General features: G+C 43.9%; 1 protein-coding gene across 1 annotated transcript in view; it reads left to right on the top strand.

Moving 5' to 3' along the window:
• KRI1 (KRI1 homolog) overlaps window positions 1-23,727 on the top strand; it is an 87,535-nt gene that overhangs the window by 44,692 nt on the left and 19,116 nt on the right. The window contains exons 10-12 of the mRNA XM_015820639.1: window positions 183-303; window positions 419-514; window positions 629-799. Coding sequence (XP_015676125.1) covers window positions 183-303; window positions 419-514; window positions 629-799 — 388 coding nt within the window. The remainder of the gene's footprint in view (window positions 1-182; window positions 304-418; window positions 515-628; window positions 800-23,727) is intronic.

Genomic DNA, 23,727 nt, shown 5'->3' with positions numbered 1-23,727 from the left:
CATGAAAATTCCTAATATTTTTAACAAATTAAGTTACATTGTTTTAAATTTTTGCAAATATCTTTATTATCTGGCATTTTAATTTCATGGACCCTTAAGAGGGTCTTGGTACCCCTAGGGATCATAGGACCGTGCTTTAATAACTGATTTATGTAATACTGTGATGTGCTGCCTCCCCAAAGGCCACCTGGGATCCAGCTGGCTGTTTCAGACTCATCAGATGAAGGTGAATTCTTCTTAAAGAAGCAAGCGGATTTTGAGCGCAAATACAACTTTCGTTTTGAGGAACCTGAAGCACAACATGTAAGTGTGGTAGAAGTGACTAGAAATCTGAATGGGAAAGCCAGATGCTCAGTTCAAAAAATATTGCGTTCAAGTAATGCCCCTTTCTCTTTTCACTCCCATTCCCCCCCAATAGGTAAAAACATATCCCCGTTTTATTGCAACATCTGTGCGTCGAAAGGATGAGCGCCGCAAAGAGAAGCGCCAAGAAATACAGGAGCGCAAGAGAAAAGTGAGTGGCTTAGAATCTGGCCTAAACCTTGACCCAATGTGCCTCATTTGTCAATGGTTTATCTCTTAACCAGCACTCTTTCCTAGTTCATGGACTTACTAATTTGTTTAAAAGGAGAGGGAACAGAAGCAGCAGGAGCTGAAGCACCTGAAGAACCTGAAGCGTCAGGAGATCCTGGAACGGTTAGAGAAGCTACATATGATTACTGGTAAAGCAAATAACAGTTTCCAAGAAAGTGACCTGGAAGGAGACTTTGATTCCCGCCTGCATGACCAGCTCATGGAGGTGAGTAGTTGTTCTTTCCTATTTGCCTAGACAGAGTAAGAGACTGCTCTAATGTAAATCTGATTCTGACTTTCCAAGTTTAAGAGTCTTGATTGTGTGGAACTAGGGCTGTGGTAGAATAGTAATTAGCTTAAAGTCACCTAGGGAGTTCATGGCAATGGTGAAATTTAATGGCAGAACTGCTCAAAATTCAGGTTTTTTTCTTTGTTCTTTGCATGACATGATAAGTCCTTGCCTGCCTAAGTACTTGCTTACTATAAATCTGAATTTGGCTTTTTGTACAGCTGGCTGATTGATCATTTTTGGAGAATATAGCAACTGATTGTATGAAGTAGAAATGCCTTTGCAAAAGTAACCTTCCCAAAAACCCAGCAAAATATTTAACTGTTAAAGGCTGCTGAAACTAAGAGGAAATAGCTCAAAAAAATGTTCCAGCATCTTCACTAGAAAACAAAGACAGTTTTCTTACTACACTGATTAGAGTAAAACATCTGCTGTTTATAATTTAGAATGCCATACTATTTAATATCCATGAATATCCCAGTAAATTTGCAAGAGCTGGGTTGCTGGATGGATGCTCACCTACCATTGTCCTTGTTACTCTCATTCCCCATTTGCATTTTTAAAACACCTGTCTTCAAATAACTGCCCAGGTAGTCCCTAACCAAGCCTAATAGATCTAAAAAAAAAATTGAACAGGTTTACATCTGGTTAGTTTGTGGATGGGAAATGTTGAAGAAATACCAGCAATGTAGACTAGGCTGGAAAGCTGTAAAAACATCCTGGAAGGATATAGACCTCTTCCATTTTATCATCAAAAAAATTATGTGTACATGTCCATAAAATCACTGGGACTCAAACTTGACTTGGTAGAGACTTGTTGGTTTGATAGGATGTGTCAACCATCCCACTTAGTGCATGCAGCAAATAAAGACTACTGAGCCATTTTTTGTTTCCCAGAATATAATTTACTGAGCAGATATGGATACGAAAGTAGTGAAGCCAATTCTAATGCTTTCGCATGCAAACAGCATAGTTAAACATTCCCCTTTTCCCTGTCCCTCCCATTGTCACTTTATTCCATCCAATCAATTATGTTCAGTTTATTTGGGGAACAGACTCTAGTGAACTTTCCCAGCTGGTGACCTTGGAACACTGGTATGACTCGCTTTGTAGTCGGTGCTCTTGCATTCCATTACCCCCTCCCTTGTATTCCAACCCACTCCCTCCCCCCCCCCATTGCTTCTTGTCTGGCTGTGAGTATGGTTTGCGAATCAAGCCGTGATATGCTGCCATTCCAAAAGGAAGACTATCCTTTAAACAGAACAAACACACACATATTATTAGTGGTACCTTTTGCTCAGCATACCTAGAATCACCCAGGCTTAACTACTTGCTGTGCGAGTTTAGGGGCACGGACCTATTCTGCCTCCGCTAGAGGGAACCCGTTCCACAGGACTAATTATTGCAATTTCCCCTTGTGGATTCAGGAGTCCAGGATCTCCTTAACTTCAAAATGCTTTTCCCCTTCTACCCATAGGAGGAAAGAGGGCGGTTCAGTATCTAGTCACAGAGGAGAGCTACGGAAGGGTTTCAATGAAACACTGTCTTAAGGCTCTTTGGCAGCTTCAATTCTGCAGTCACCAGATTTATGATCTGGATTATGGGGAAGTGTCCTATATACTTGGGGCCTAGCTTCTTGCAGAGTTGCCCTGGCCTAGCTGCAGGAACTTGGTAGACAGATATACTTTATCTCCTATTTTAAACTCCTTTTGAGCTTCCTATCTTCTTCCTATCAACTTGTCTCTTCTGTGCTTCTGTTGCAGCTTTTAGTGCCTTACGAACCACAAGGCAGGTATCTACTTGTAGAGTATTAATCCATTCAGCCAGCAGTGCGTTTGAAGGGGTCTGCTGGGGGAGGTCTGGCATGGGCATGAAATCTGCACCAGTAGCTACTTGGAAAGGAGTAAACTCGATGCTACTGTGTACAGAGTTATTGTATGCTACTTCAGCAAAAGGCAGGAGCTCGGCCCAGTTGTCTTGCTGGTAGTTCACATAGCAGCAGAGGTACTTCTCTAGAATGGCATTCATACGTTCACAAGCTCCATTCGTTTGCAGTTGATGGACAGAGTTAAGATTCTGGGAGGACCATATCAGATTCAGGAATTCATGCCAAAACTTTGAAGTGAATTGTGCCCCCTGATCATTTATTATATGCTTGGGAGCACCATGCAACCAATACATACGTTGCACAAACAGCTTAGCCAGTGACTAGGTAGAGGGGATCTTGGGGCCACAAAGTGGGCTCGTTTGGAGAAAAGATCCGTAACAGCCCAAATCAAGGTATTCCCAGCACTTTCTGGTAACTCCACAATGAAGTCCATTGATATTTCCTTCCAAGGGGCTGAGGGGCTGGCCGTGATTTGCAGCAGCCTTGGTGGTCTTGCGCACACACAAGACAGCCAGCTGCATAGATCTCTATGTCCTTCATGCGTGGCCACCAAAACAATTGTTTTACTAGGTGGAGAGTTTTCACAAACCTAAAGTGTCATGCCGCTCTCATATCATGGCTAAGCTCTAACACCAGGGTGTACTAGCTTGCCGGAATATACAATTTGGCCTCCATCCATGCCAACCCATGTCTCATCAAGGGCTTGTCCTTATGTTGCTAGAGCCACTCATTTTCCGCTAAAGCCCTTCTTAGAGTTTGCACTAAATCTTCAGCTACTGGTGTTGGTGAGGCTCACTGCTGTCTTGTGAGGGCTGGTGCGGTTACTTGCTTAGAGGGGATGATGGAGTTGACAACTTCTTTGGCACTGTTGTACTGTGGCATCCTGGAGAGGGTGTCTGCAAAGAAGTTCTTTCCCCCGGGGTAGATAGCGAAGTGTGAAGTCAAACTGATTGAAGTACTGAGCTCATCAAACTTGCTTGGGGGGGGGGGGTTTAGCGCTTCCATATTCTTATGGTCAGTCCACACCTCGAAAGGAATTCTGCTGCCTTCCAGCAACTGCTTCCATGTGATGAGGGTCCAGTGAACCACGTAGGCTTCCTTCTCCCAGACAGCCCATTGCCTATCTGTCTCAAGAAAGTTTGTGAGAAGTGTAGGCGCAAGGTTGTACTTCCCCCTTTGTGTTCCTCTGGAGAAGCACTGTTCTCACAGCCATGTCGCTGGCATATGCTTGAATTATGAATGGCTTGCCAGGGTTGGGGTGCTTTAAAACCGGCTCAGCGGCAAAGAGACATTTTAACTTCTTGAACAACACTTGGCACTCCAGTTACCACTTTAAGGGTTGATTGGGTCTGGCCTTGGTTACCTGTTTTGCCTTTAGTAAGTTCGTGATGGGCAAGGCAATCTGGGCAAAATAGGGATGAACTGCCGATAAAAGTTAGTGAAGCTGAGGAAACTCTACAATTGTTTCCTCATCCAAGAGCCTCCCACTCTTAGATTGCCTGCCCTTCCTCAAGGTCCATTTTCACACTGTCCTGTGAAATCCGGTACCAGTTAATCCAATCTGGTTCTATGGAAGTCATACTTGGATAGTTTTGCATACAGCTGAGTCTTTCTGAGCTTCTTGAGCATCATTCTGAGCTTCTCGAGCATCGCCCTGAACAATTTTACAAGCTCCTGTGAATCCCACTAGCAAACCCAACAAATGGAATCCTCAAGGCAATAAGTACCAGCAGGCATAACTTTATTGAGTACAGCATCTGAGAACTAAAGAAGCAAAACCAACTGTGAGATTTCCCACGTGAAAGTTTGCTTAGTTAAACATTAGATTCCCACTTCCCCACCCACCGGGTGTTCACCTTGACCAATAATAATATTTCTTTTTGTTATAAGAACAGTTCACTTCTCCATCGAGCACCTGCGGCAGTGACCTTGGCTTGGTGCATGCTCTCATGGTCTGTGAATGGCTTCTTGGTGTTCCATTCCATTTCCTCCCCCCTTTTCTTTGGCAAGATGATGAAGCTAACAGGCATTGTAGCAATTCAATCTTGACATGTTGACCCCCCCAAAAAAGGGCAGACCTGGAAAACATTAAACACAAATTATCACTATTAATCATTAATGCTCAGTTATGGTTTTGGGCACTGAGGGTATTTATCATGATTTGTTTAATTAATCTGTATGCACTAACATTTTGAGTGGCCACCCATTCCACATCTGCTAAGGCATACATGTCAGACACAAGGCCTGGGGCCGGATGCGGCCCGCGAAGTGGTTTCATGTGGCCCGCGAAGCCATCCTGGAAACAGTGAGGGAACGGCCCCTGCTGCCTTGGCCCTGGCCCAGGCCGGCTGGGAGGGAGCCAATGTACAATTTTGTGGTGGCCATCTATGCTGAAACGTATTCAGTCTTAGCTCCACAAGGCCATCTGGAAACAGCGAGGAACCAGCCCCTGCTGCATTGGCCCCACCCCCTGGCTGCATGCTGGGGAGGTGTCACCCTTTGTGAGGAATGAAGAAATGCACCATCGCCTGGAAGTGGCCAGCAAATGGCCCTCACTTACTTCATCTATCTGGCTTGATGGGGTCCGGGGGAGGGGTTTCAGCAGGCAGTGAGGCTCCTCCAGTGGACCATGCCTTGGCACTTGCCCCGGTCCCACCCCCTTCTGCCAGAGATCCTCAGATCTGTCCCACTCCTGCCCAGGCCCCCACAGGCACCCTTGAATCGAACGATATAGAGCTGGCCGTGCCCACCCAATAGGCCACACCCACTCCATCCACACCCACCCAGTAGGCCACACCCACCCTGGCCACCCCCCCGAGGGCAACCGCAATGCTGATGTTGCCCTCAATGAAATTGAGTTTAACACCCCGGTGCTAAGGGGTATCCTTTCCACTGTACTAAATACTGCAGTTTCCCTTTAAAAAATCATGAATCCAGAATTCTCTTAATCTTGTAGTGTTCTTTCCCCCCCCCCACCATAACTGGAGGAGGAGGCTCCTTTTCAATTGGTCTTAGGTTAGAGTCTTGAAATGGCTTCAACAAATTACAATAGAACATTGGGTGTCTTAAACTTTTGGCAATCATAGCTTGATCGTAACTGGGTTTACAATCAGGAAGGTCCCTATATAATTTAGGGCTTAGCTTCTTACATGGTTGCCTCAGCTTAAGATACTTGATAGGTAAGTACACCTTGTCCCCAATGCTAAACTTGTTCTGGGGAGCTCTTTTCCGGTGAGCCTATCACTATATGACTCCCTGGCCAGTTTGTTTCAATTTAAGATACTTAGTAGACAGATACACTTTATTTGCTACATGGAACGCTTCCTGGGGAGCTTCTTATCTGCTTGTTTTTTCTTGTTCTTTTTAAATATTTTATTATTTTTTTATAATTGCAAATCTTTGGTGCTTAGTAAACAACATGTTGTCTGGGTCCACATATTTAACTTGATAATGCATCTTAAATTCCTACTCTCTACTCTGTTTTTTCTAGCCATTGGTAAAATATATCCCATGTTTGAAAGTATTCTATATCTTCTTTCCCTTTCATTTTCAATGTAAGCCTATCCATTTTCTTAATTATCTCTTCTTCAGCTGGTATTTTTTCATTTTTCCAATGCTGGGCAAATGTAATTCTCGCTGCTATTAATATATGTAACATTAAATATGCACATTTTTATCATAATTTTCTGAGGTTATACCTAAAAGAAATAATTCCGGCTTAAAATCTACATGTTTTCTTAACATTTTCTCTAACCACATATGTATTTTTGACCAGATTTTTTTTTGCTTTGGGGCATGTCCATCAAAGGTGGTAGTACGTGCCTGGGTTTTGCATACATTTCCAACAATTGCTAGACATGTTTTTAAACATTTTTGCTAACCTCGCAGGTGGTAAATGGCATCTATAAAACATTTTATATAGATTTTCTTTATACGCAGCTGCCATTGTTATTTTATAGTTATTTTATAGTTTCTTTCCCACAGAATTTTGCCATTTTTCTAGCTCTACATTGTGCCCAAAGTTTTTTGCCCATATTATCATATGATAGCTCAATGCCCTGTTCTTCCAATTCTTGTTCATCTTCCATCTTTAAATTTAACAAAATGTTATACAGTTTCTTAATCAGTTTTTCATCTGATGACAATAGTATCTGGTCAAACACTGTCTGGTCTTTATAAAAACTATATATTTTGGCATCTTTCTCATATCTCGTTTGTATTTGCAGGTGCGGCCACTATGATAGCTCAATGCCCTGTTCTTCCAACTCTTGTTTAATTTGTAATTTCCCTTCAGTATTAAAATGTCACTATAAGTCACAAGTTTCTCATAATTAATTAGATTTGGGTGAACAAACGCTTCCATTGTCGAAATCCATCCTGGTATTTTCATATAAATTTTCGCTTTTATCTTTTCCCATACTAAAAGCAATGTGTTTCTTACGTAGTGATTTTGAAAGTATTTATGAATTTTATTCTTCCCATACCATAAAAAGGTGTGCCATCCAAGTTGTAAGTCATGTCCTTCTAAATATAGTAATCTTTTATGTCTAAGAGTTATCCATTCTTTTAACCATGTTAATGCAGATGCTTGATAATATAGTACCCAGTCTGGCAACCCAAATCCTCCATTTTCTTTTGCTTCTTGTAGCATTTTCAGTCTAATTCTGTCTTTTTTCCCTTGCCAAATAAACTTCAAAATCGATGCATTTAACTCATCAAAGAATTTTTTCTCTATTTTTATAGGTATTGTTTGAAATAAGAAAAGTAGTTTTGGTAAGATGTTCATTTTCACTGTTGCTATTCTTCCTAATATTGATAGTTGTAGATTTTTCCATTTTTCCAGCTCTAGTTTTATTTGTTTTAATAGTTTTACATAGTTGTCTTATTTTATTGTTGCACACCTTGCTGTAAATATATCCCTAGGTATTTAACTTTCTTAACTACCTGGAGGTCTGCTTTTTTTAACAATTGATTTTTTTTTTTTGTTTATCTGTAAGGTTTTTGACTATCACTTTAGTCTTTTCTGTTTATTTTCAATCCTGCTACTCCTGCTAATTCTTCTATTTTTGACAATAATTTAGGGCTTGTCTCCAGCGGGTCTTCTAGTATAAATACCAAATCATCCACATATGCTTGTAGTTTTTATTTTTCGTCTTTTATCTCCATTCCTTTAATTTCTGGTCCTGTCTGACATTTCTATTCAGCACTTCCAAAGTTAAGATAAATAATAATGGAGATAGTGGGTACCTTGTCTGGTGCGTTTTTTAATATTAAAGTTCTCTGTGAAGTCTCCATTTACAATTACTTTAACTGTTTGTCTATAATAAATTATTTTAATTATATTTGTGAAGTTTTCTCCAAAGTTTAATTGTTGTATCATAAATAGCCAGTTTACATTATCAAAGGCTTTCTGTGCATCTAGAAAAATTAGCGCCATTTGCTTCCCTGGATGCATTTCATAGTATTCCAGTGTATCTAGAATCATTCTTAAATTGTTCCTTATTTGTCTCTTTGGTAAGAATCCATTTTGATCTGGATGTATAAATTCAATAAGAAATCTCTTCAGTCTTTCTGCTATTATTGAAGTGAAGATTTTATAGTCCACATTTAATAGAGATATTGGTCTATAGTTCTTTATCTGAGTCAAATCTGAGTCTTCTTTTGGTATTAAAATAATATTAGCTTCTGTCCATGTATTTGGTAATTTGGCCTCTGAAAGTACCTCATTACACACTTCTTTCATTGATGGACTTAATATATCTTGTAGACATTTGTAAAATTCTGCTGGTAGCTCATCTGGGCCCGGCATCTTATCGTTTTTTTGTCTTTTTGTAGTTTCTGTCAACTCCATCATTATTATTTTTTCATTTAGCATGTTTTTAAAGTTCTCTGAAATTTTTGGTAGCTTGGCTTTTTCTATATATTGCATTATTTTTTCCTGGAAAATTTCTTCTGTATCATAGAGTGTTTCATAGAATTCTTTAATTATTTTTTTATTGTATCATTTTGAAATTATAAACTGCCTTTCACATCTTGCAATTTATTTATCAGTTTTTTCTCTCTTTCTTTTTTCAGTTTATAAGCTAGTCATATACCTGGCTTGTTAGCATTTTCAAAAAAGTTTTGTTTTGCTCTTTTTATTTGATGGGCCATTTCTTCAGTTTCTGCTAAATTTAATTTATGTTTTATTATCTCTATTTGTTTTTTAAGAGTTTTCTTTTGTGGATCTCTTTGTAGTTCTGATTCCAATTTTATAAGTTCTTCCTTTAACTTCATTTGTTGTTGGTTTTTTTCCCTTATTTTTTTCACCATATAAGTTATGGCTAATCCTCTAAAATATGCTTTGGCTGTGTCCCAAATGTTTTGGAGCGATGTCTCTTCTTTCTTATTTTCTTTAAAGAAAAATTCCATTTCCTTTGCTGCTATTTGTATAAATTATTTCTCTTTCAGTAAAGATTGATTCAGTGACCATCTTAATTTTTTCTTTGTTCCTGTGATGACCCAGGACACAGCACAGAGGCAATGCAGTCAGCTGGCAATTCAAACTGCCCTTTAATTGCTCCAAATGTTCCCCAAATGCTCCCACGTTTCTGGCAAGCCCCAGAACAAACCTTCAGCCACCTCTGGCTGCAAGTAGTTTCACAAACAGCCAGATTTGAAGAGTAATTTACTCAAGGCCATGTAGAAGATAACAAGGAATGAAATATACATTCAAAATCTAACGAGTCTGGAAATACAAGCTTGCCTGAGCAGTTTCAGAAGAGAAGCCAAAATAAAATCCGAGGTCTTTGAACACCCAATCAAAGTTGTCAGTCAGTCCAATGGTCAGAGTTTCAGGGTTTCCAAGCAGAAATCACAACACAGAACAAGAGATCAGAGAGTTGTTTCCAAGATCAGCAACAGCACACAAAACTCCAATGAATCAGCGTTTGTTCCCAACAAATGCCTCTCCCCACAGCATCTCCTTAAGTCTCAGTCTCCAGGTATGTCTTGTGGAGAGGGGTGGGGCGCTCTCCTGAGTAGTTGAGCCTGCCTGCGTTGTTCCCTCCTTCTCTCCACTCTCCGTGCTCTAGGATCAGGAGGGGGTGGCCCTTGCTCATCGCCTGAACTTTGTCTCTCATGTTCATCCTGTCCCAATCCTGAAAGGCCCTGGCCTGCCTCGGCCTGCTCTTCCCCATATTCCTCTGAAGCCACAAACACCTCTCCCTTGACCTCCATAGGATCCCGTTCCAGCTCATTTTCCTCAACAGATTCAGGCTCTGATGGAGGCATGACAGTTCCTCTCCACGTCATCTTTATTGGATAATGATCCGCCAATACATTGGTTTCTATCTCAATCTCTTGTATGTTTATTCTTAATTCAGGAGATATCCATATCATATCAATTCTAGACCATGATTTATGCCTATTTGAGTAAAATGTATATTCAGATTTTTTTGGGTTCTTTTCTCTCCACATATCCTGTATACAGATTTCTGGTGCCATTTTAAAAAAAAGCCTTAGGTAAAATATTTCTTCCTTTTTTCCCTATTTTACTACTTCTATAATCTAGCTTTCCATCTACAATTGCGTTAAAGTCTCCTACTAAGCAAATATTTTGATGTTGGAAAATAGTTCCCACTATTTTCTTGTGTAGTTTTTGGTAGAATTCTTCTTGTTTATTATTTGGTGCATCAATATCTGTTTTTGATTTATCATTATTTCCACCATTAATATTTTTCCTTCTTCATCTGAGTAAATTTGTTTAGGATTCATTGCTTCTTTAATATATAAAGCCATTCCTCTTTTCTTTTGTGGTGCTGATGAAAAGTAAAGCTTCGCAATTTTCGGACATTCCAAAAATTTATAATGTTGTCTTTTAATGTGTTTCTTTGAGACAGACTATGTCCATTTTTAGTTTTTCTAATTGTGTAAAAAAGTTTTTCTTTTTGAGGGGGAGTTCAATCCATTTATATTCATTGAGAGAATCCCATTATCCTTCTCCATCATCTTCAATTATATTTAGGTGTAAGGACCTGATTCAATCAGTCCTCCCAAGAGAGCAGAACTCTGGAAACGAACATCATTTGAAAAGGAACTTTTATTGGGAGATGTTGACAACAGGAATAGAAGGCAGGATCTGAGGGTTTCCCACGCGAATCAATAGGTCAAAAGAATCAATAGTAATCCCACCCCAACTGTCCATCCGGACAGTTCAAACAAGCCAATCCGCAGGTATATTTTTGGGAGTTCCAATTCTATGGTTACTGGTTTGATGACTCTTTTAATGGGGAATGTTCCCATGAATTTTGGCCATAATTTCTTCGATGGCTGTAGGGATTTTAAATACTTTGTGGATAAGTATACTTTCTCCACGACTTTAAACGGCTTAGGTTCTACCCGCCTCTTATCTGCCTGCAGTTTGTAAGCTTCCCTAGCCTCGTCTAATGCCTTTCTCACTACCGGCCACGTATTTTGGAGCTGTGTATCCACTCGTTCAAGGAGGGGATGGTGGGTTTGTTATTCTAACGTTCTGTCCCACCATTCTTTTGCGGATGATGACTAGATGACAAGTCCTGGGCAGTCCACAGGAGGTCCAAAAAGGCTCTCAGAACCCTGAAGTGAATTATGCCCCCCTGTCTGAGATTATACATTGCGGAGCCCTATGCAGTCGGTAGATATGTTGTACAAACAGCTTTGCTAGAATCTTAGCCGTGGGAATCTTAGTGCATGGAATGAAGTGCACCTGTTTGGAGAATAGGTCTGTCACCACCCAAATGACTGTGTTCCCTGCGCTCTCCAATAACTCCACGATAAAATCCATGGAAATCTCTCGCCAAGGTGCTGACGTGCTTATTACCACTTGTAATAAGCCCGGTGTTTTCCTTGCCTTCATTTTGCCACTGCACAAATGGGATAGCTAGCCATGTAACTTTCAATGTCTTTCTTTATGGATGGCCACCAAACTGTCTCTTCACCAGGTGGAGCATCTTTACAAATCCAAAATGCCCAGCCACCTGCATGAATTTCAGTCTTTGTGTTTTTGGCATGTATAGCTTCCCTCCCCCCCCCATGGCAGATACATCGGTCCCAACTTCTTACTAGGCAACTTGAGTCGTAGATATTTAGTGGATAAGTAAACTTTTCCCCCAACCTGGAATGACCTTTGGGGAGCCCTCTTTTTATCCACTTGTTTTTTATATGTCTCGGAAGCCTTTTTCAGAGCGATTTTCCTTCTGTTCCAAACCTCCTCCCACCCCTTCACCCACTGGTCAAGCGTTTGGGAAGCAGAGGGCCCCTGAGGATATTCAGGTATTGGGTTGAATTCTTTTCCTGTGGCAATTTTAAAAGGTGTAAAACCGGTGCTGCTGTGAACAGAGTTATTGTAAGCCACCTCTGCGAAAGGGAGGAGGTCAGTCCAGTTCGTTTGTTGGTAATCCACATAGCATCTGAGGTATTGCTCCACCATTGAGTTTGCTTTTTCAGCCGTCCCATTTGTAGATGGGTGAAAAGCCGACAACAGTCCTTGTGATGAGCCAATTAAACTTGAGGAAACCCCTTTAAAACTTGGCTGTAAATTGCACCCCTCTGTCCGAGATTATCTGTTTTGGTGCGTCGTGCAGTCTGTAAATGTGCTTAAGAAACATTTTAGTCAGTCTCTGGGCTGACAGGAATCCTTTGCAGGCAATGAAATGAGACTGCTTTGAAAAAAGATCAATTACAGTCCAAATAACCGTATTTCCTCTACTTTCAGGTAATTCAACTATAAAATCCATAGCAATTTCTTCCCATGGCTGGGAAGGGTCCGCAACCAGTTGCAATAGTCCAGGGGGCTTTCCCGGAATTCTCTTCATGGTGGCACACACAGCACAGCTTTTGATGTTGTTCTCTATGTCCCATTTCAAACCTAGCCACCAAAATTGTCAATGAACCAGATGCAGCGTTTTCAAATAGCTAAAGTGCCCAGCTTGTTTCACATCGTGACCATACTTGAGAGCGTTGAGGCAGAGGGTTTTGGGCAAATACAACTTCCCTCCTTTGTAAGCCAATCCGTCTCTGCATGTCAAGGAGGTTTGATTGTCTTTGAACCATCGATCGTCGAGGAGTTCCTGTTTTAATTTTCGTGTGGGACTCTTCACAGCTTTAGCTGAGATGCAGCTTGTGGTGTAGATACGATCGCTTTATTGACCTCTTCACGCTGGCTTTTGTACTGTACACTCAATCTGGATAGAATGTCAGCTAAAAAGTTTTTCCCCCCTGGTATCTATTTCAGGGTGAAGTTAAATCGGTTAAAATACTGCGTCCACCGTACTTGCTTCAGGGACAGCTTGCGAGGAGTTTTCAGTGCATCTAAGTTTTTGGGATCAGTCCATACTTCGAAAGGTACCTTGTTCCCCTCTAGGTAGTGCCGCCAGTTTAATAGAGCCCATCTAATTGCAAAGTCTTCCTTCTCCCACACTGCCCACCTTCTCTCGCAGTCAGTGAACTTTTTCGAGGTGTAGGCACAGGGCTGCAGGACTCCCTCATGGCTCTTTTGCAATAGTACAGCTGTGACGGCCATGTCGCTGGCATCGGCTTGAATCACAAAGGGCTTCCCTGGGCAGGGGTGCTTTAAAATAATAAATTTCAAAAATAATAATAATAGGATTTTCAAAGTATTTTAAGTCCCCAAAATTTTTCAGCATTACATCTTTTTCCAAATTAATTTTATAATCTGTCTGTTTTTCCCCCAAGAGATGTTAAACCACCACTTTTCTTCTAGGGAGAGGGGCAAAAATCCCCTCTCCCTCCTCTTGCATCAGGGAGCTTTCTTGCTATTGGGATGTTTTTTGCAGGGAAAGTTTTTAAAACAGAGCAAGGAAAATACTCTCATCCAGTTCCAAACATGTTGCTCACAATTTGCTGGTTAGTGCTTTTTTCCCAGTTGTTGGTAGCTTCAGACTGGCCACTGGACTGCAGCCAGTCTTTCTCCTGCCAGTTCAGAGGGCTTCCTTGGATCGAACGGATTGACCACCGTCTCTCCGTGATTGATAAGGGCCCCCTTTGTCGCCTCTCCGGGGTGACTTTAGGTCCTTTTCGGGGGCCCAGCAGGACGAAATCGGGTGCGGGAGGCAGATCCTTGGTTCCCTGCATCTGTGTGGCTATGACAGTGATGGTGAACCTTTTAGAGACCGAGTGCCCAAACTGCAACCCAAAACCCACTTATTTATCGCAAAGTGCCAGGGCCACATCAGCATTGTGGTGCCCTCGGGGGGGCAGGGAGGTGCCTCTGAGTGCCACCTCTGGCACGCAAAAACCAGGGGCGCAAAAATGGGCCACCATGCTGCAAGGCACAAAAACGGCCGCCACCGCACCATGGAGTGCAGATACAAGGCGCTGCATCACACAAGAACGGGGCAGGGCTAGTGAGTATCACACAGCCCTGCCCCCATTTGTAGCGCGTGCGTGCTCGCTGCCCCGTGTGCACCTGCGCACGTGTAAAATGCTTCCCCCTCCCTTTTCTTCCAGTCCACCAATCAACAATGGTTGGTGACCTCTGCTCTACCACCTCTACTTGAGCTTACTAGTCGGCCACTTTGCCTCCTTTGTGCTGGGCAGGGCTCCTGCTCCGGGCGGCGGTGGCAGCCTGATGGACCTGCTGCTGGTGGGGGTGGCGCGCGTGCCAACAGAGAAGGCTTCGAGTGCCACCTCTGGCACACGTGCCATAGGTTCGCCACCACTGGGCTATGACATGAAACCGGAAGTCTTATCTGCTTGTTTTTTCTGACTCTTGGCTGCCTTAGCTTTGCATTGCTCCAAACCATTGGAACGAGTCTACCCATTCAGTGCCCGAGGCAGAAGGCTCCTGAGGGCATTCTGGCATTGGCACGAACTCTACCCCTGTGGCTAGCTTAAATGGAGTGGAACCGGTGCTGCTGTGCACTGCTTTGTTATATGCCACCTCCGCAAATGGCAGAAGTCCTGCCCAGTTAGTTTGTTGGTAGTAGACATAGCAACGTAGATACCGCTCCACTATTGCATTAGCAGATCCGTTTGTACTGGCATGAAAAGCTGAGCTGAGTCTCTGGGAGGACCCAATCATCTTTACAAACTCCCTCCAGAACCTAGCAGTAAATTGGACCCCATGGTCTGAAATAATGGGCTGAGGGGAGTCCAGCACAAGGAACGAAGTGGGCTTGCTTGGAAAATAGTCCAAATCACGGTATTTCCCTCACTCTCTGGTAGCTCACTACAAAGTCCATGGCTATCTCCTCCCAGGGTCTAGTCGGATCAGCCACCTGCTTCAACAGTCCCGGACTCTTCCCTGGTAGTCTCTTACTAGCCACACTAGCTGCACAGCTCCTCACATAGCTCTCAATGTTTTTCTTCATCTTTAGCCACCAGAACTGGCAATTAGCAAGATGTAACATCTTTAGAAATCCAAAGTGGCCTGCTTATTTGGCATCGTGACTGCATTGCAAGACTTGCAATCGCAAGCTGTCTGGGACATAAAGTTTGTCCCTTTCCAGCTCAACCCATTCTTCATGGTCAAATTCCCTTTGATGAGCCACAAACCATGCATCAGTTTGTAACCTTTGCCTCTGTTGTTGGGCAAACGCGTCGGTCGGAGGTAAGCTTCTCTTCTTCTCTGTTTGTAGCTTGTGCTGGTCATTGACTGCTGGGAATGATGGAGCTCACCACCTCCTCCCAAGTACTCTTGTACTGGAGCATGCAGGACAGGGTATCAGAAGGAAATTCTCTCCCCCCCCCGAATGTACTTTAACTCAAAATCAAATCTTTTGAAGTACTGCGCCCATCGGACTTGCTTAGGAGAAAGCTTGCAGGAGGTCTTCATGGCTTCTAGGTTTTTATGGTCAGTCTAAACTTCAAAATGGGATTTGCTTCCTTCCAGGAACTGCCTCCACGTTAGTAGCGCCCCGACACTGCAAAAGTCTCTTTCTCCCACATAGCCCACTGCTGCTCTGTCTCATTTAGCTTGTGAGACATATATGCAAAATGCTGTAAGTTTCCTTCCTTATTTTGCTGTGGGAGGACTTCTCCCACGACCACATTGCTGGCATCTGCCTGGATCACAAATGGCTCCTCTGAGTTTGGGTGTTTTAACATTGGTTCGGCCGCAAACATCCCCTTCAGTTTTTCAAACATCGCTTGGCATTCCATCGTCAGGGCTGATTCAGCCAGGGCTCCTCCCCCTTTTCCAGTTTTCAATAGCTCAATAATTGGTAAGGCAATGGTGACGAAGGAGGGGATGAATTGCCTGTAAAAATGTGCAAACCCTAGGAAGCTTTGCAGCTGTTTGCGGGTGCTAGGGGCTTGCCACTCCAGGATGGATTTCACTTTTCCTAGATCTATCTCCACCCACTCACACGACACATGGTAGCCTAAGTAGTCCAGGCTAGACTTGTGAAACTTGCATTTTGAAGTTTGGCATACAGCTTAGCATCCAACAGCTTCCTCAGCACCTGTTGCACAAGTTTTATGTGTTGGTTCATGGTCTCAGTGTAAATGATGATATCATCCAAGTACACCAAAACCCCCTTATATAAATGCTCATGTAGCTCCTCGTTTCCGTATAAGTTGCATGAACATGGCAGGGGCCCCCTGTAGTCCAAAAGGCATCACTTTGAATTGGTAACTCCCAAGGGGTTAGTTGAAGGCAGTCTTTCACTCGTCGCCTTCCTTGAGTCTTATCCCATAATATTTTCCCTTTGGCTAAATATCCCAACATGCCCTTCATCCCTTAATGTTCTCTTCACAAATCTGACAGGTACCTTCCTAGGCACTTTGTGTCTCCTTGCATAGCTTGAATTAACTCTATATATTTGATCTAACTCTCTGTCGTGATTCCGTGCCAGCCTGTGTTCCCAATAGCTGAGTCTGAGGAATCTGAGGAGGAGGTGGAGGAGGCATTTGAAGGGCCATCAGGGTCAGAGGGAGGCTCTGATGAATTACAGGACTCACGGCTTGATGAAGAGCCTGGGCCCTCCAGTCGTGTTCCTAATGAAGCTCAGCTGTGTGGGGAGAATGAGTCAGACTTGGAAGACTCACACCTGATGGACATGATGATTGATACTCGTAGACGCCGGCAATTAGCGAGAGCAGATCAGCAGCAGTCAATACACCAACTCCAGGGGAGGAGGAGAAGGCACTGAGAGGCAACACCTTGGAACTGCTGTATAAAAAGAGGAGGTGTGGGCGATGCTGGTTGCTGAAGGCAACCGTTTGTAAGAACTTCCAGGGATCATGGTCTGTTTGTTTTACTGATGAATGTTTTGTTTAAACTCCTGCTCTGTCTGATTTTTTAACCAATTATCTGTTGGAAAAGTATTCTGTTGTTTTTGTTTTTGAGCAAACTTATCAGGATTGTTTTTGTAATAAAAAGGGGTTGGTTTTCCCAACCTACTGTTAAAGAGGAGTTTGTTTTTGTGACACAACAAAGACGGACGTAGGCTGGGACAGAACACTCTCCTTGCATTTCTTCTTTCTCAATTTCCAGTGCTTCCGCCAACAGGTTTGTAAATAATTCTATTAAATATTCCTCTTTGTCTTCAGGTATGTTCTGGAGTCTTAAAAGTTGCGAGGCTTTCTCAATCTCCAGTGTTGCAACTGTATCTTCCAGACTTTTATTCACCTGTGACAGTCTTTGATTTTCTTCTTTTATTTCCTCCATCTTTTTCTCAATTTCCTCTGATTTGTCTTCCATTTTCTGAATTCTTTGTTCATTCTTTGTGATCTTTTGTTGAAAATTCTCTAGTTCTGAATTTATATTAGTAACCTGCTCATTCATCTTACTTTTTCCTCCAATTTCTGCTGGTTACTTTTAGTCTACTTGTGTCTTCTTTATGTGATGCAATTAATTGCTTCTTGGATTATCTGTAAGGTTGTCTGCATTTCATTTTGAAAGTTGTTAATTTTTTTTATTGAATCACTGTTTTTATAAGACTCTGGTGTACGGGGCTTGAAGCCCCAAGGGTGGGTGTGGAGGATGGTTTTTTAGTGGTTTTGGCAAGATTTAGTAGACTCATTTTTATTCCCACCCTCCAGTTATTCTCTTGTCCCACTATTGTGCTCACCATAGACTAGCCTTATTGAATAATACAAATTTTATACTCAGAATGTCAATGCACAATTTAAATTTAACATATTTTATAGTTCTTATAGTCCTTCCTTTTGAGTTTCTGTTTGTCTGTCGCCTCTATGATCCAGTAAGTTCCAATGTATAGAGCAAATCCACAGTTGTGGTTCAACCGACATTTGTAATCCAAAGTAGCCAATAGACCTCGCTCCAATCAGTAGATCCCACCCTATCGGAAAGCCCTCTCTTGAGAAGTTTCTTGTAGCTCTAGCAAATTCACGCCTTCAGGGGCATTTTAGAAACTAACTAAATAATTATATCTGGGCTCCATGCCAGTTCCTTAAATTCGACAAAGCAAACTAAACTCCAAGCTGTGTCTTCTTTCCACCACTGAGTAGCTGCGAGAGTCACTTTCTCCCAGTTAATTAATGGTGACTATCTTCAAAACTTAAATCAAAAGTCTTTAATTAAGGCTATTTCTCACCCGGATATTCACTCAAAAACAACTCAAAGGTTATCAAAGTTTCTCAGCGCAATATCTTTGTGGTAGTTCTGGTTTTTCTATATTCCAGTCCCCCGGAGAGCATAAAACAGCTCTTTTAAAAGATTGGTTGCCTCTTTATTTCTCTGGAAGGAGAGGGCGATTCTCCCTTCCTCCAGTCGAATCTGGGGGATTTTCTTTGCTTTTAGGAGTCTATCAGTTCCAGGGAGTAAGAGTCCAAAGAAGTAAAGAGAAAACAGGTTCACCCAGATCAAAGGCACAATGTTAATGGTCCACTAATTGGCGCTAATTATGCGCTGCCGGCTTTCTTCTCCGGTTGTCAATGGCTTCCGACTAGCCACAAAAATACGGCTTGTCTTTCTCCTGCCAGCTTGGAAGGCTTTCCCCAGATCAAACAAGCTGACTGCCGTCCTCTCGTGATCTACGGAGGTTCCCTCCTTTATAGTTGTCTCTCCAGGATAGCTTTCAGCCTCTTGAGGCTCCCTGGCAGGATGAAATCGATTGTGGGGAGCGGAGCTCCACTTCCCCTCGACCACAACGCCATGATGTCAACTGGAAATCCCCAGCATGTCCTTCATGAGAGGGAGGGGGTACATGTTTTTCACGCATACTCCATTGATCCCATGGAAATCCATATATAATCTCAGCAAACCATTTTCTCTTTAAATAGCACTGGTGCCGCCACTCGAGATATTGCCGCCTGGATATAACCCCTTGCTAAATTCTTATCAATGTAGTCCCTCAGCTCCTTCATCTCCTTTATAGTCATGGAGAGTTTTGCCCCGGGCAGGATCTCGATAGCACAGTCCGTGGAGTGGTGAAGGGGCAAGATGTCATATTCTCTCTCTCTGAATGCCTCCATGAGGTCTCGGTACTACCTCTGGGCAGACTGCTGCTCCTCTCCCTTCTCTGATGCTCCCTTGCTGCACTCAGGGGTTTTCCTCACCCATCCCACCTTCTTGGGCTGTTCTTTTCTCTTGTCAGGGGGGCTCGGGCTCTGCTTCCTCATAATCATTCATTTAGAGGCTTTCTCCAATAGATCTGGAGCCCCAACTTCACTAACCAAGCTAGGCCTAAGATCATCTCCTCTGCCGCGACCATAAAGCGGATAGTCTCTTAGTGATCCCCAAGCTGTAATTGCACTGGCTCTGTCAAATGGGAAACTGCTTTGCCTCCTATCAGAATGCCCTCAACCTCCTCGAATTTCACAAGCTTCCTAAGTTTCCTCATATGTAGATCTAGTCTCTGCACTTCTGTTTGGCTAATGAGGCAATAGGTGCTGCCTGAGTATATGAGGGCTTTTACCACCCCCCTCACCCCGGAGCAGGATGCCACAATGTTCACTCTAACTTCAAGGTGGTTGACAGGTCCACTCACCATCAGGTCGTCCTCTCTAGTCCTCCCTGTCATAAATGGTCATTGGTGACTTCTCTTTTGTCGGAGTTCCCTTCCCTTCGCTCTCTGGGGGGGAGACCTCAGTGATCTGGGCCGCTGCTCACGACTTCTTCCCCTTCTTTGGTGGCTTTTTAGGCTTTGAGAGAGTCATGGGAACCCCCTGGGGGATTGGGGCCAGGCACATCGCTACCCTATGGCCACAGCAAAAGCACATGAGGGGGGCATGACCAGATGATCCTGTAGGGGCTGGAGATGCTGCCGTTGGCTGCTTTCCCCTAAGGTGCACTTCAGACTTTTCTTCGGCTGTGGTCCAAACCCTCTGTAGCCAGGTCTAGCTCCATGGTGGTGACAACTGGTACCAGTCATTAAGCCAGTCTGGGATCCCTCGGGCTAGGCACAGGTGAAACAGGTCATGGCTCAGACCCTCTCGGAAGTATTGGGCCAGGAGCTGCTCTGGCCAGTGTCTCAGCTTCCCCGCGTTCTTCCTGAAAACTCTAATGTACTCTGCCATGGGCCTGTTTCCTTGTCTGACATTCCGGACCTCTGCCTCCACCTGTCAGGTTTGCGTGGGGTCTCCGAATTGGGTTCTGAGGCTGCAGAGAAAGGCATCCGGATCAGTCAGCTAAGCAGCGCCGTCATCGTGGAGATCTGTAACCCATTCTGCCACCTCTCCTTCAAGTTTGGCCACTACAACGTCCACTAGGGCCTTGTCGTCACAGGGTATTCTGCTCCATGTCGGTCAAAATGAGGAAAAATGCCAGCTTCTCAGGGTTCCCGTCAAAAGTTGCTTTCAGGGGTGGAGGTGGCCTTGGTATGGGCCAGAGTCCTGGCATCCAAACTTCACCATATGGGTACATCCACGGATGAGTCCCATAGCCGGGGGCTGGTGATGATCGCCAGTCCACTCCCCCAGGTTGAGGAGTAGACGCCGGTGGTGGACTACAAGCCCACAGCCCCAGACTGGGGCCGGGCTGCGCTGATGGCCCTGGTTGCAGGTTAGCTGCTCCTCCAACTGCTGCAGTCATCACTCCCGCTGAGGGGGTGAAGAGACCGATGTCAGCGCTGGGAGTAGAACCGAGCCCCCTCGGGGTCTGGGATCCTGTCATGAGACAGGCTCTCCTCCTCGGACTTCCAGGCTGCTAAACCTTTGCCTCAGTTGCTCCACCGACTGGCTTCCACACACTGTTCAGTAGTGCTCTTTCGGCGCTGGCCATTCCAAGCCTCTCCGCTCCTACCACTCCAGTCCTATACACGGTTCAGATCGAGGGTAGTACAACGGAAAAGCAGAACTCTTGAAACTTGCATTGTTTCAACAGGAACTTTTATTGGAAGATATTTACAGCAGGAAAGTAAGGCAGGATCTGAGGATTTCCCACGTGAAACGGTAGATTAAAAGAAACCATTCAAACCCCACCCCAACTGTCCGTCTGGCCGGTTCAAACGGAGCCAATCCATAGGTGTCAAATAGAACTGATAAGGTGCTGCTCTCAAGATTGTCAGGTCTCTCCACAGCTTCTTCCTTCCGCTTGGAGATAAGGCAGATGGCCTGGAGGCACATTCTATTCTCACTCCAAGAAGATACTTCAAAGAGGAAGGAACAAAGCAAAGGAAATATACTGCAGAATGCCCATAGGTTCCCCTCCCCCCATCAGAATGGCAAAACCCCAAAATGAGGAGAAAGAATAGGAAAGAAAGGAAATAGGGGTTCTGACACAGTTCTAATAAAATAAATCTTCGTAGCTTGACACCTGGGGTCTTTCCTGATAATTGGGCATCCACTAACAGCTTTCTATGTACTTGTTCATCTTGGGCCACCAAAACTGCCTCTTAGCCAGATGGAGGGTTTTCACAAATCCAAAATGTTCTTCAGCTTTCATGTCATGGCTTCATTGCAGGATATGGGTTCTTAGGCTGGCCGAGACGTACATCTTATTCCCCTTCCATGCCAGGCCCTCTTTCACTGTCAGCTCTTCCCTATGATTCCGGAACCACTCATCTTCCTTCAGGGCTTCCTTAAGATTTGGTTAACGCATTATTGGCAGGTTGATGAGGAACTGACGACCCCAACCCTGTAGAGTTTTGGGCTGCCAGCTGCCTGGAAGGAATGATTAAGTTAACTGTTTCTTCTCAGGCACTTTTGTATTGGGGCAAGGGGGAGAGTGCATTGGCAAGGAAGTTTTTCCTCCCTGGCAAGTAGCATAGGGTAAAGTTAAATTGGTTGAAGTACTGTGCCCATTGAACATGCTTAGGGGATAGCTTCCTTGGTTTTTTCAGGGCCTTTAGATTCTTGGGTTCTGTCCACACCTCAAAGGGGACTTTACTGCCCTCTAAAGACTGTCTCCAAGTCAGTAGCGCCCATTGGACCACATAAGCCTCCTTTTCCCATACTGCCCAGCACCTTTAGTTGTTGGTCAGTTTTCAGAAGTTGTAGCGCAGGTTTGGAGTTTTCCCTCTTTCTTCTGAAGTAGGACAGCTCCCACTGCTACATCGCTTATGTTGACCTGGATCACTAATGGCTTCGCTGGGTTTGGTTGCCTAAGGGTCAGCTCCATGGCAAAGAGCCATTTAAGTCTCTTGAAAGCTGCCTTACACTCCATAGTCCAATTGAGCAGCTGGCTCAGCTTGGGCTTCAGCCCCCTTCCTCCTGTCTTTAGCAGTAATGGACATTTGCGTGAACGAAGGGATGAATTGCTGGTAGAAGTTGGCAAAGCCCAGGAAGCTTTGTAGCTGCCTTCTGGTTCATGGGGCTTCCCATTCAAGTATTGCTTTTACCTTTCCAGGATCCATCTCCACTCTTCACTAGATACCCGATAGCCCAAGTAGTCCAGACTAGTTTTGTGGAGGTTGCACTTAGATAGCTTGATGTAAAGCTTAGTTTCCAATAGTTTCCTCAGCACCTCTCTCACTAGCTTCACATGATCCTCCATCATGTCAGAGTAGATGAGAATGTTGTGGAGATACACCAGTGCCCCCTTGTACAGGTGCTCATGCAGCACCTCGTTAATCAGCTGTATGAACACAGCGGGTGTGCCCTGAAATTCAAAGGGCATAATCCATAATCGGTAACATCCTAAGGGGAAATTCAAAGCTGTCTTCCATTCATCCCCCTCCTTAATCCTCACTCAGTAGTATGCTTCTCTCAAGTCCAGTGAATACCTTCCCTTTAAACAAGTACCCCAGCATGTCCTTCATAAGGGGGAGGGAGCACATGTTTTCCATGCAAAACCCATTAATCCCTCGAAAATTGACACATATCCACAAAATTCCAGAGCTCTTCCATCTCCCTTGGGGACATGGAGTACATCTTTGGTTTGGGAAGCATTGCCCCGAGCAGTAATTTGATTGTGCAATCTGAGGGGCAGTAAGGGAGGAGTGAGTCTGATTCCTGCTCGCTAAATACTTCTGCCAAATCTTGGTATTCCTTTGGGATGCTTGGCTCGGCTCACTCACTTTCCACTAGCGCTTTAACTGGCTCCACTTTCACTTTCTCAACTGACATCACTTGTTTAACCTTTGGCGGTTTCTCCACCCCCTGCACTTTCTCAGCTTTGCTCCTCAGATGCCACTTGTTATTCCCCCAGTCAATTGACAAGTTCTATTTCTTCAGCCATGACAACCCCAATATTATGGTCTCTGCCATCTTTGGGATTACGATAAACTGAATAGTCTCTTCATGGCACCCTACCTTTAAGCTCACTGGCTCCATTAGGCAGGTTGCAGGCACACATACCACCATGAGTGAACCATCCACTTGCTCGAATTTCATGGGCTGTTTCTGTCTCTTAAGTCTTAGCCCCAATTTTTCCACTGTCTGCATGCTGACTAAGCAGCAAGTGCTCCCTGAATCTAACAAGGTGGTAAAGCTCCCCCTTGCTCCTAACTGGGGCACTAAAACCTCTATTTGGGCAGTCAATGGGGTGATGGCTCCACTTATCATTGGGTCATCATCCCCCTAGCTGTTGCTATTCATAGAAGACTGGGCCAGGCTTGCAGGGAGTTGGAGTTCCCTTCCCTTCATTGGACAA

Source organism: Protobothrops mucrosquamatus, unplaced genomic scaffold (assembly GCF_001527695.2).
Source record: "Protobothrops mucrosquamatus isolate PMUCROS unplaced genomic scaffold, P.Mucros_1.0 scaffold1154, whole genome shotgun sequence".
NCBI lineage: Eukaryota > Metazoa > Chordata > Lepidosauria > Squamata > Viperidae > Protobothrops > Protobothrops mucrosquamatus.
The sequence above is the reverse complement of the archived record's forward strand: the minus strand, read 5'-3'. Positions and strand labels throughout refer to the sequence as shown.